General features: G+C 41.3%; 1 protein-coding gene across 2 annotated transcripts in view; it reads left to right on the top strand.

Annotated features, from left to right (window-relative positions):
* The first annotated feature begins 621 nt into the window (after positions 1–621).
* cd302 (CD302 molecule) overlaps positions 622–13,120 on the top strand; it is a 38,505-nt gene continuing 26,006 nt past the window's right edge. Inside the window, exons 1-3 of one of the 2 annotated variants that reach the window (XM_048598980.1) lie at positions 622–887; positions 7,066–7,185; positions 11,664–11,783. In XM_048598980.1, coding sequence (XP_048454937.1) covers positions 803–887; positions 7,066–7,185; positions 11,664–11,783 — 325 coding nt within the window. In that variant the 5' untranslated portion in view covers positions 622–802. The remainder of the gene's footprint in view (positions 888–7,065; positions 7,186–11,663; positions 11,784–13,120) is intronic. The other variant, XM_020529207.2, reaches the window with a different exon arrangement.

Below are 13,120 nucleotides of genomic sequence, written 5' to 3'. Positions count from 1 at the left end.
GATCAGTTTTACCTACTCGACTTAAATCGGTTATTGTCCTGGTCTTTCACTGGTCCGGTATTACTAATTTGCTTCTGTGATGTCACCCATGCTCATGCTGAAAATACTCGCTCCACCGTATTACTTTTCACGCTCTCTTCATTTTAATGCCACGAAGCGTAAAATCAGGATGCTTAAATCTTAATTCATTGACAGCCATATGGCACCTGAAATTTCGGTGGGCAAGGCAGGAAGGGCCACATCTTATTAGCATTTTTTGGATTAAAAATTGCCCATCCCACTTTGTTCTTCGGGAAAAGCATTTGTGCTGATTGGGCAAAAAAAACTGGTAAATCTAGGGCGGGGCAATTGACAAGTATTAAAAAATAAACAGGCAATGTAGATCTTTCTAATACGAAGTTTCAATTCTCGCCCGTTTACTTTTGTAATAAGCAAACCTTACGGAATATTTACAACACAAAGTTATTTTCATTCGACAAATGAACTTGATTTTTTTTCCCTAAACAAAATCTAGCGCTTGATCATTTGATCCATTGATAGTAGTCGACTTAGGCGCGCAGATTTATAACTAAATAGGCATTGGCTGTTTCGACATGTGTTGTTTTTGCAATTTACAACTGGCATTCATTTCTTGCTTGTGGCCAGTCACAGCTTTTGCTTTTTCTCCAGTTAGTTTTGCAACATATCACACAGCAACGCAAACATGACGCATCCAAAGTTCAAATGTTCATGAGGTTGGAGTTATGGCTCTTCACATCTGTTTTCAGACACTGTGAAAAGTCTTGGACATTGAGGTTTAAACATGAACGTTAGGAGAACTCGAACTTTCTACTTTGTGTATCTGATCGCACGGTGCCTGCCTTCTTTGTCGTTAAGAATCATTCCGGGTGAGTTGAAACTTTTTTGGATTTTCCTTCAGTCAGTATTACTGATTGTTGTTTTAAAGTCCTCGCTGCCCCTCCTTCTCTGTCTGGTTAGGGGTATGAATCAGAAACTTGGAATGAAATGGTCCTGGTAATAACATTGGAAATTATTCTCTAGCAAACTGTTTAAACTTTAATCCCGATTTGTGTTACTTTTACAGAATCCCAGGGTGGAGGCACTGTTAATTGCCAGATGTAGTTTGTGATTTCTTCACTACGTCACCATTTGGCAATTCACGGTTACTTTCGAAATGATACAGCCATTGTACTTTTAAAACCACATAACTTTAAAGTTATCCAAGCCTAGATCAGTCGCCCTCTAACGGCCAGTCTTGCTCGGGTAGAAATTTAATTCCCGAATGGTCGCATTAGATTGATCTAAAGGATCTTTTACCAAAGCATAAAAACCGAAAGAACTGCAGATGCTGTAAGTCGGAACAAAAACAGAAGTTGCTGGAAAAGCTCAGCAGGTCTGGCTGCATCTGTGAAGAAAAAAATCAGAGTTAACGTTTCGGGTCCGGTGACCCTTTCTCAGGACTGTCAGTGTCGTTTTGTTTTGGGCTTTTGTTCCTGTTTTTACCAAAACATTCCTGGCCTCGTTAAATGTCTTCAGAAAAATTTTGCACGTTGCAGAAGGGGGACAGCAATCTCTGCAAACGCCCCAGCTACAAGTGCCGTTTTGTAAAAGCAATAATCTGTTGTTAAGCAAATAATTTGAAAGTGAATGTAGCTCAATACAATTATAATTCTATAATACTGCCGTCATCCTGTGAAGATGCTGATTGGACGTAGTGTGTCACAGGGTTTTCATAAACTATTCTGTTCTTTCCGAACACACAGACAGCCATTTCTTCTATTTTACGTTTGTTCTTGGTTTTTAATTAAATCATTTTTTTATACTCTTCGTGTCAGTTCCCACATCACCTTCTCAGCTGTACTTAATCCAATGACCTGTTCCCTCTGCCAGTCCATTCATGATTAAAGTTTCCTATCTCTAGTTTTAAGATATTCATAACCATGAAGCATTTGACACATGGGTATATTATTACATTTACCTTCTAGAATTTGCCCTGTACTTGAATGTCTTTTTTAATGGTTTTGTACCAGCAATTGTTGTGATTGATATAGGAAACTACCTGAAGCGGGCAAGGAAACCAAGGTCGAGGAGGATAGATTACTGAAGGAAAGTATCCTGCTGTTCTACATGAGGTGTGATCAGGCTCCCATTCACTGCTATTTTTACAGGCGCCATCTCTCTGTGTTTCTTTGGATTTTTGACTATAGTTCTATGTAAAGGTGTCATCCCTGAATGGGAGAGTGAGCTGCGAGGAGGATGCAGAGATGCTTCAGTGCAATTTAGAAAAGCTGAGTGAATGGGTGAATGCATGGCAGATACATTATCGTATGGATAAATGTAAGGTTATCCACTTTGATAGCAAAAACAGGAGGCAGATTTGGCTAAAAACTGAGAAGAGAATTTTCAATAAGACCTGGGAATTCTTGTACACCAGTCGCTGAAGGAAAGCATGTAGGTGCACTAGGTGATCAAGAAGGCAGGTGATATGTTGGTCTTCTAAACAAGATGACTTGAGTACAGGTGCGGGGATGCCTTATTGCAGTAATATAAGGCCTTGGTGATTGACTGTTGTCACACATATGGAGATGCAGTGAAAATTGTTGTTTTGCATGCTATACAAGCAGATCATACGTGGACAACACCTTTGTCATCCTTAAATGGACCAAATTAGAGGAAACACACAAACTTATAAACAACACCCTCACCAGAATAAAATTCACCAGAGAGGAGGAGAAGAACAAGCAGCTCCCATTCCTGGACGTCATGGTAGAGCGCAAGACAAATGGGGAACTGCAAACGAAAGTACACAGAAAAGCCACACACACAGACCAGGTACTGAACTTCAACAGTAACCATCCCAGCACACACAGACGAAGCTGTATGCAAACACTATTTAAGCGGGCAACAACACACTGCAGCAACACAGAACTATGCCAAGAGGAAGGAGAATACCTCTTCCAGATTTTCAAGGATAATGGATATCCAAAAAACTGGGTCAGAAGATGCCTACACGAACAACATCAGGAAGATACTACACGCCCCGACACACTCATCACACTACCCTACATCAGGAACACATTGGAACTCACCACAAGACTCCTACGACCGCTGAGCATCAGAGTGACACACAAGCCCACATCAACCCTACGACAACTGCTCACCCGAACTAAAGACCCTCTCCCCGCCATGGACAGGGCCAATGTCATCTACAAGATCCCCTGCAGAGACAAACAGGAAGGAAACTAACAACAAGGGTACATGAACACCAACTGGCTACAAAAATACACGACCAGTACTCACTCATCTCAATCCACATGGACAAGGAAAACCACCATTTCGACTGGGACAACACCAAAATCCTGGGACAGGCTAGGCAGAGACAGGCACGAGAATTCCTAGAAGCCTGGCAGTCCACGAAGCATGCTATTAATAAACGCATTGAACTCAACCCCATATACACTGCACTACAAAGGAAAACCGGAAGTCAGGCGATCCAGCTCAACGGACTCCAGAGTTTAAAAACCAGGCGGGAAAACACACTGATGCCTCATTGGAGGCTGCACTGAGGATGTTACCCAGCGTGGTAACAAAACTTCTGTGAAACAAGAAATCAGCTCGGCGAGCCAACCAACCTCAACAAGCAGATCATACCTTACAAAGTGCGTCATGATAGCAGAAGAGAGTGGAGAATAGAGTGCTTCAGACGCAGAGAAGGTGCAGAGGGACACGGAGATCAGAATTAACATGAGAGGTCAGTTCAAAAGTCTGATAACAGCAGGGAAGATGTTGTTAAATCTATATGTACATGTATTCAAACTTTTATATCTTCTGCCTAATGGAAGAGCCTATAACTGGGGTAGGAGGGGACTTTGATTATGTTGCTTGCTTTCCCAAGGCAGCAGGAGGTATAGATGGAGTCATTGGATGAAAACTGGTTTGTGTGATGAACTGGACTGTTTTCATGACTCTCTGTAGTTTTATGTGGTCTTGGGAAGAGCAGTTGCTGTACCAAGCTGAGATGCATCTAGCTAGATGCACCACAGAAAGCATCCTATAAAAATTTGGAACAGCCTTTATGGACATGCTGAATTTTCTTAGCTTCCTGAGGAAGCTTACTCCATTGTTGTGCTTTCTTGACCATCGCGTCAATGTTGGTGGCTTGGAAGGGAGCTTGCAGGTGGTAGTCTTCCCATGTTTCTGCTGCCTTTGACCTTCTAGATGGAAGTGCTCATGGGTTTGGCAGGTGCTGAATTTCTGCAATGCATCTTGTAGATAATACACTTTGCTGCTGCTACTGAGCATTGGTGGTGGAGGGAGTGCATGTTTTGTTGATGTGCCAATCAAGTGGGCTGTTTTGTCCTGAATGGTGTCAAGCTTCTTGAGTGTTGTTGGAGCTGCACCCATCCAGGCAAGTGTGGAGTATTCCGTCACATTCCTGACTACAAGAAAGTGACTACAAGAGCAGGAGACAGTCTGGAAGTTCCATGGCAAGTAATTCACCAGTTGACCCCTGTCCTCAAAAGTCTGTCCACCATTTAAAAGGCAGGAGTGTAATGGAATACTTTATACTTGACTGGATGAGTGCATTCTGACAACACTAAAGTTGCTTAACATCGTCTAGGACAAAGAACTGCGTGAAATCGGCATCCCGTCCACCACCTCAGACATTCAGGCACAATTTTTTAGTCCTGGTCAGGTGTGCAGAGATGCAGGAAATCCCGGCTCTAGCAAAGCAACCTTGAAAAGTGGCCACCGGCACTTCCCTTTTTTGGCCTAGCAGAACAGGCTGGATGGGGATTTGGGCCGGACAACTCAGGATGTGTGGAGCAGGCTTCCACGTCCTGAGGCAGGCAGGAAGGAAGCCTCCCTGAGGACTCCAGCACTATGTTTAAAAGTGTAAAAATAAAAATTTAAAACAAAACATCCCTCCTACTCTCACCTCCTCCTTCTCAATGAGCCATCTATGCCACCCCATGCTCTCAACCCCTCCCCATTCCACCCTATATCCACCTACCCATCTCCCAAGGCTTTTCCCTGTTCCCAGAATCAACCCCTTGACACTTTCTAGTCCGTATGCCAACACAGTATCAACTTGTACTTTACCCCACCTTTTCTCCTTACCTCGCCATTGCCAACTCACTTGATATCCATTATGGACAAACCTCAAGAGACAAGTTGAGGTATGTGTCTGTCCATGATATCACTACTGATACAAACAACATTCAATAAGTTGAACACTCGAGAACCAACCTTTTATGAAACAAACTCTTAGCAGTTAAGTGCCCAATCCCTTGTGTAAACAAATATTTCTATTTGAAGTTCTCCATCAAAATGATCACGACAGACACCCCATTGTGAAAATGACAGTTTGAAAAATCAGTCATGCAGCAAAAATCCTACAATGGTTGCTGTGACCAGGAATGCTGAATTGTCTAACACTGTTTTTACTTCATTCTCACTTTTTGGATAACGGCTTTGGAAACTTCTTGACAGATTTAACAGGCCCAATAATCATCCCACTTTTCAACAAAATAATGGAAGCGGTCATCAACAGATAACTGACAACACTTGCCCTGCAATAATCTGCTCACTGTTGCTCGGTTTGGGTTATCCAGGGCCGCTCGGTTTCTGACTTCGTTCCAGTCTTTGTCCAGACATGGACAAAGGATCTGAATTTGAGAGGTAAGAGTGACTGCCCTTGATGTAAAGGCTACATTTGACTGAGTGTGGCATCAAGGAGCCTAGTAAGAGCAATCAGTGGGAATCGGAGTTGGGGGAGCGTTCTGCTGATTAGAGTCACATCTAGCATAAAGTAAGATGGTTGTGGTTGGAATCATTTCAATAAAGTCACTTAACGAACAAGTCAATCATCTCAGTCCATGAACATCTCTGCAGTAGTTCCTCAGAGTAACATCCAAGCCAAATATCTTTGCTACTTCGTTCATGTCCCTCCCTCCATCATAAAATCAAAAGTGGGAATATTTGCTGAAGATTGCCCAATGTTTGGCACCATTCCGTCCATATGCAGCAAGACTTGGACAAAATCCAGACAAGAGCTGATGAGTGGGCAGTATTATTCTTTCTACACAAGTGCTAAGCAATGACCACCTCCAACAAGAGAGAGTCTCACCATCTCCCTTGGTTGAATGGCATTACCATCACTGAATTCCCCCATTGTCAACATCCTGCATGTTACTATTGATGAGAAACTGAACTGGAGCCAACCTTATAAATACAGTGACTAAAAAAGCAAGTCAGAGGCTAGGAAGTTTGCGCCAAGTAACTCCTCTCACTCCCAAAGCCTGTCCACCATCTGCAAGGCACAAGTCAGGAGTGTGATAGAAAACTCTCCACCTGCCTGTATGTGCCGTTCCAACAAAACACAAGCTTTACACCATCCACAACAAAGCAACCATTTGGATGGCATGCCAGTTCCCACCTTCAACGTACACTCTCTACACCTTCGATGTACAATTAGTTAAGGTTACGCAAGGGACTTGCCCTGCTACACCAGTATTTGATCAATAATTGGTCCTGGCCATACCAGATTAACCTCCCACCAGGTAGATTTGGCTGGGCTTGACTCCCATTCCAGTCATTCCATGCTGGATGCACGCGGTGCCAAAAGGAACACACTCTACTCAACTTTGAAATCAACCCCTCAGCAGGGCTAACCCCAGAAAAATGCCGAGTTATTACTGACAGGAGCCAACCGCTCTTAGTGGGATATATGCAGCAAATACAATTTCTGAGGAGAAATTCCCCTGAAGAACTGAAAAGTTTAACAATGGACAAGTAAGTGTTTCCCTAAACTGACAGTGGTGAGGTCATCACTGACTTTCCAGCCAGTGGATGGCCCCCCCCAACACAACCATTAAAAGGAGGAGTGTGCGATATAAATGAATTAGAATGAGTATGTGGTGCAATCTTAAAAAAGTGACCAATACCGACTTTGCTGTTAAGTATTGTCGGCTTCCTGAAACTTTAACTGTTGGAAATATAATGTTGAAGATCTATGAATTTGAAAACTGGAGATAACAAGGTTTTCTTGTTTCTTTTTAAAAGAATGTGCTTTTGATTCTGATGCCACATGGATTCCATTTGGAAACAAATGGTACACTTTCATTTCGGCTCCAGGAAATGGCTATACAATCAACAAAGCTTTGGAAATCTGCCAAGAAATTGGTACTGAATCCTTTTAAAATATTCTTTAAAAATTATTGAATGTGTATTTCACAGAAAATGTTATGCAGTGTTACAGTCAATATTTCAGATGATGGTTACAGATAGAACAACTTGCATTTGATAACACCTTTAACACAAAACAACATTCCAAGGTAACTTAGAGAAGTTTATTCAGACAGAAATGCCAAACCAAAGAGAGAAATATGAGCACGGTTAGCAAAAACCTACATTGAAGTTGTGAGTTTTGAGGAAAGTCCCAAAGGATGTTGAGGAGTTACAGAGGTGGAAAGATTGAGGGGAATTCCAGAGTTTGGGCCTAGACAGCTAAAGGCACATCTGTCTGTGGTGTGGCAAAGAGAGGAAAGATGCACCCAAGCCCAGAATCAGAGTTCCAGGGGGCTGTTTGAACAACAAGAGCAGGTTAGTTTAGGAGGGAGGGATGAGGTTCTGGGTGAGGACAAGATGAGGATGAGCATTTCAAATTGGAAATGATTGAGTACTCAGGATCCAGAGTAGGTGAGTAAGAAGTAAGGTGAAGTTTAGGTGAGACCTGGTGTGAAGTATGATATGGTCAGAAGATCAGCCCGAATTTATGTAATGTGTAAGATGGAAGGACAACCAAAAAAGCAATGGAATGTCAAAGTTAGAAGTGATAAAGGCATGGATGGGGGTGTTAACATCAGATGGGTTGAAATAGAAACAAAATTAAGCAATGCTTAGGATACAAAAGTGGATAGTTTTTGTAATGGCAAGTATGTGTGGTTAGAAGCTAAATGCAGACTCGAATTGGATAATAGGAATGAGAGCAACTTGAGCTGAAACAGAAACCGGGGACAGGTGAGATTGATCCTGAGAGTACTAGAATTAGGGTAGCAAAGAAGATAACGGTTTCATTCGTCACATTTGTTTAAGTGGAGGAAATTGCACCTCATTGAAGACCGGACATTCGGTGGTCTGACAACATAAAGACTGTGATCTGACAAAGGGAAGTGTTGCAGCGAAAGAACTTGCTTTCATTGGTATGTGTCCATGAGTAATATTTCAAAGAAACAGGAAGTAAATGAGGAAGAAGATGTGGCCAAGGAAAGATTTGATGGATGCCAGAGTATAAGCTGTAGAACACAAAGGTCTCCTTTCTGCAGATGTTGTGATTATGATTGGAGAAGTAACAGTGGAAATAAAGAAATGTTACGAGATTAAAAGGGAAAATGAAAATTTTCACAGCCATGGAAAATGGCATTTGTGACAGTTAACATTAAATGGTTCAAATTTCTCAGGAAATTAAAATCTGAGATGTGGATAATAAGAATAAAGTAAAATGTTTAAAATTTAAACCTATATCTCAACACCAGGGAAGGGGCTGATTGATGGGAGGTTGTTGCATGTTTATTTAAAGGCTCAGTTTCTTCCTCTTAACTATTTATTAGACAGTTTACTAAGTTACAACAAGGCACCTTAGTCCTGTGGAAGGTGCATCCTGACTTGTGTGAGAACTCCAGGCACTTTTTGTCTCCTGGACAATGATATGTGCAGGAAGTGTCAGCTGGAGAAACTTTAGGTTGGGTTTACGAGTTTCTAACAGCAGCTGGAGACATTGCAGTAAGGAACCTAATGTCTGGCACCCATCCAGGGGTACGGCCTTTCTCTACCCTGTCATAGAACATAGAAGAGTATAGCACAGGCCCTTCAGCCCACCGTGTCTGCACTGAACATAATGCTGTTGTAAACTAATCCCATCTGCCTGAGCATGGACGGTATTCTTCTATTCTCTGCTTGTTCATGCCTGTCGAAATGCCTCTTAAACGTTGCTGTAATATCTGCTTCTACTACCTCCCCTGGCAGCACATTCAAGATGCCTACCACCCTCTGTGTAAAAAAAAGTTTTCCCTCGCACTTTAAATCTATGCCTCCTAGTATTTGACATTTCCACCCTGGGAGAAAGACTTTGAATATCCACCCCATCCATTCCAATCATAAATTTGTATACTTTATCAAGTTGTCCCTCTGCTTCTGAGGCTCTAATGCAAACAATCCAAGTTTGTTCAACTTATAATTAGTACACTCCAATTCAGGCGACATCCTGGTAAACCTCTTTTGCACCTCTCCAAAGCCTCCACATCCTTCCTATAGTGTGGTGACCAGAACTGCATACACTACTCCAAATGTGGCCTGACTAAAGTCTTATACAGCTGTAACATGACTTGCCAACTTCTATACTCAATGTCCTGACTGATGAAGGCAAGCATGCCGAATGCCTTCTTTACCACCTTATCCATTTGTATTGCCACTTTCAGGGACCTACGGACTTGCATCTCAAAATGCTTTTGTATGTAAATACTCCTAAAAGACCTGCTATTTACTGTATACTTTCATCTTGCATTTGACCTCCCAAAATGTATCATGTCACACTTGGCCACATCTGCCACTTCTCCTCCCAACTTTCTAACTGATCAGTATCCTGCAATAACCTTCCTCACAATGCACAGTTCTGCCAATTTTTATGTCATCTGCAAAGTTAGTAATCAGACCACCTACACTTTCATTGAAATTACTTACATGCACTGTATATTACAACCAACAGATGTCCTAACACTGATCTTGTGGAACACCACAGGTCACAGACTTTTAAAGCAGACAAACAGCCCTCCATAACTACCCTCTGTCTTCAACGACCAGCTAATTTTGAATCCAACTTACTAACTTGCCATGGATCCATGTGACTTAATGTTCTGGACCAGCCTATCATGTCAAATGTCTGCAAATGTAGACAACACCCACTGCCCTGCCCCTATCAATCATCTTCGTCACTTCCTCAAAAAACTCAGTCAAATTTGTGTAATGAACTGTCTTCCCCTTTACTAAGAGAAAGTGAGTGACACAACTGTTGGTCCTGGTGCAGATGGGTGATAAGTGGTAAGATGTTCGGAGGGAGGAGGGAGGCAGTGCGGAGGACCTACATGGTTCTAAACTAATCCCATCTGCCTGAGCATGGACGGTATCCCTCTATTCTCTGCCTGTTCATGCCTGTCTAAATGCCTCTTAAACGTTGCTGTAATATCTGCTTCTACTACCTCCCCTGGCAGCACATTCGAGATGCCCTACTGAATTTGGAGCAAGTGACAGCAGGTGAGGAAAGCTGTTGCAAGCAGTAGTGAGCGTGTCAGAGCACGAGCTCTGAGTAATGAGGAGAGTGTGAGGTAGCAGACAGAAGATGTGGCACTTACCCTTGTGCAGCAGAGAAGGTCATTGACCTCCTTAGAGCAGTTCTGGCTGTTTCTCTGGAATGTGGAGATGACACTGTCCTCGATAGCGACCTCAAAGCAGACTGCCAATGTCTAGTGTCATGGCCTCCTGCGAAGAAATCATGTCTTCTCTGTACCACCCCTCCATGAGCACCTCCAGTTCCCTATCAGGGAATTGCCCTGCCATCTTGCCCTTCTCCAACATGTTCAGATTCTGTCCAGAGAAGTACAGCTTCAGAATGCCAGTGCTCACGAGCAACACAGCAGCCTTTAAAGATGGCATCACTTGTGCCTGCACCATCTTTTGGGTGCTATCCACTAGTGGTGAGTTGACCTGGGGACAGTGCATGATAGGGAATAGCAGAATCAGATGGAGTGAGGTAGGCAGTTAGTGAGGCGAGTTTGGTAAGATATGGCTAGGAAACTCACTAGGCCTTGCAGTAGAAATCTCTCCAAAATACTCAGTGCATTTCAGACAGAGCCAAAATGTAAGATTCACATCCCAGAGCTGCTGTCACTTTCAGAATGTTAACTGTGAATGCTGATAGTTTTGTCACCATTGCTTTCACAAAGTCCGGACCATTATGTTTCTGCATTACAAGCTATCAAGCAGTTGAATCAACTCCTGTTCATGTTGGCTCAGATCCTTGACTGAAATTGTGCTGTGAGAAGTTCAAATGCCATGCTACTAGAGTACTTCCTTTCTCTGCTTAAAATATTATTGTCCTGCCTCACTGAAATGTTCTCAGCCTATAATCATTACCTGGGAGAAAATCTTAGATTGTGTAACAGCAATCTAGCATAGAAACATATGTTTACCCTTTGCACAGTTGTGTAGCTTACAAATTTTTGACTATAGCTGATGTCTTGAAGTAAAAACGCACTGAAAAATGAATATTTTATTCAACAGGAAAACCATTTTGGTTATTATGCCATAATAAAGTATATGTTTTGATCTATTAACTAACATTTGAAATGCAGATATGATTAAATAGAAATGGTTTCATATTAAACTTGATAGTTAAAGTACCTTAAGCCTATGTGTATGAATGATTGATTGAAATTCACTGCCAAATTTGTCATTACATTGAGGAATGCAGACAGCCTCATTAAATAATCCCATTTTCAATGTTATAGGTTTGAAGGTAGCTTTTGAAGCAATTAAATTTTGTCAAACAGTCAACCTTTAATTGAAATCACTTTATATTTTGTTTGTGTGTATTACTTTTCTCTCAGCCCCAGGTGCCAATATTGTCAGCGTTCTTAATGAAAAGGAAAACCAGTTCATTGTTGACCAGTTTAAAAAGACTGTACAGCCTGAAACTATTTGGTTGGGCATGACCTTTGACACAGACAGTAAGTATTAACTTTTTTTTCCTATTTAATACAGTTTTTATTGATTACATAATGTGCATCAAAATATTTGAATAGTAAAGCATAATCCAAGATTCATTCATCCTACTTTAATAAGTTATACATGCAAATCAACTGTAAATGTATTTGCATTTTGAGCTGTTACTGGTTTATTTTCATATATCATCCTGTGTAGGAAGCATATTAAATTAATTGTAAACACATTGTCAAAGAAGCAGCAGATTGTTTTTGTATAAATTTAATAACTGAGGCATTTTTCACATAATCACAAAATTCCATGCCAAAACTAATTTTTCAGTGTAACATAATTTTTGGCATGTTCTGTTAAGTTATTGTTCTGACAAGAAGTCTATAGCTGTGCCAACAATTTGCAAAGTTAATTAATTTCTGTGTGTTTATTGCTGCTGACTACCCAAGAATTCTTCAGATTGATGTGTGATAACTGGTGAATAGCACAGAGCAACAAAAACTAACTGCATCTTTTCAGAACTAGGCACTTGGACTAAAAATTCAACCATTAGAGATTTGATTTCATAGATAAATACCTACCGCACAGAAGGAAGCAATTCCGACTATAGTGTCAATGGGCTGCAAATGACACCAAATTGGGGGAACATGCATGTTATGTGAAGACTTCAAGACGACTTAGACAGGCTAAGTGAAAGAACTAGATGGAATATATTGTGAAGAAATGTAAAAATTATTCACTTTGGTAGAAAAAACACAAGGACACGACATTTCTTAATGGTGAGAAGTTAAGAATTGCAGGTGTCCTATGGGACCTAAGTATCCTTCTTCATAAATAGTTAGCGTGCAGATGCAACAAGCAATTAGGAATGCAAATGATGTGTTGGCCTTCATCACAGAGGAACCTGAGTACAGGATATACAGGTATATAATACAGATATATTACTGCAGTTGTATAGAGCCTTGGGGAGATCTCATCTTGATTATTGTGCACAGTTTTGGTCTGATTTATCTACGTTCTATAGAGGGAGTGCAACAGATTACTATATTAATGCATGAGATAGCAGGATTGTTTAATGAGATAAGTAGGCCTGTATTCCCTAGAACATTTTGAGGAACGAAGTGTGACTTCCTTGAAACTTACAAAATATTTGCATGGTATGTCAGGTGGTTGTTTCTGCAACTGGTGAATCTAAAACCAAGAGACAGAGCCCCTAAAAAGGGGAAGATAATTTAAAACTGAGATGAGGAAGACTTCCTTCACTTTGAGGGTGGTGAATTTTTGGAAGTCTCTACCCGAGAAGGCTATGGAAGCTGTATTGTTGAGCATGTTCAATACATTTCTGGAGACT

The sequence above is a fragment of the Rhincodon typus genome, chromosome 7 (genome assembly GCF_021869965.1).
Source record: "Rhincodon typus isolate 14 chromosome 7, sRhiTyp1.1, whole genome shotgun sequence".
Classification (NCBI taxonomy): domain Eukaryota; kingdom Metazoa; phylum Chordata; class Chondrichthyes; order Orectolobiformes; family Rhincodontidae; genus Rhincodon; species Rhincodon typus.
Note: the sequence above shows the minus strand (reverse complement) of the source record. Positions and strands in the feature narration are given on the sequence as shown.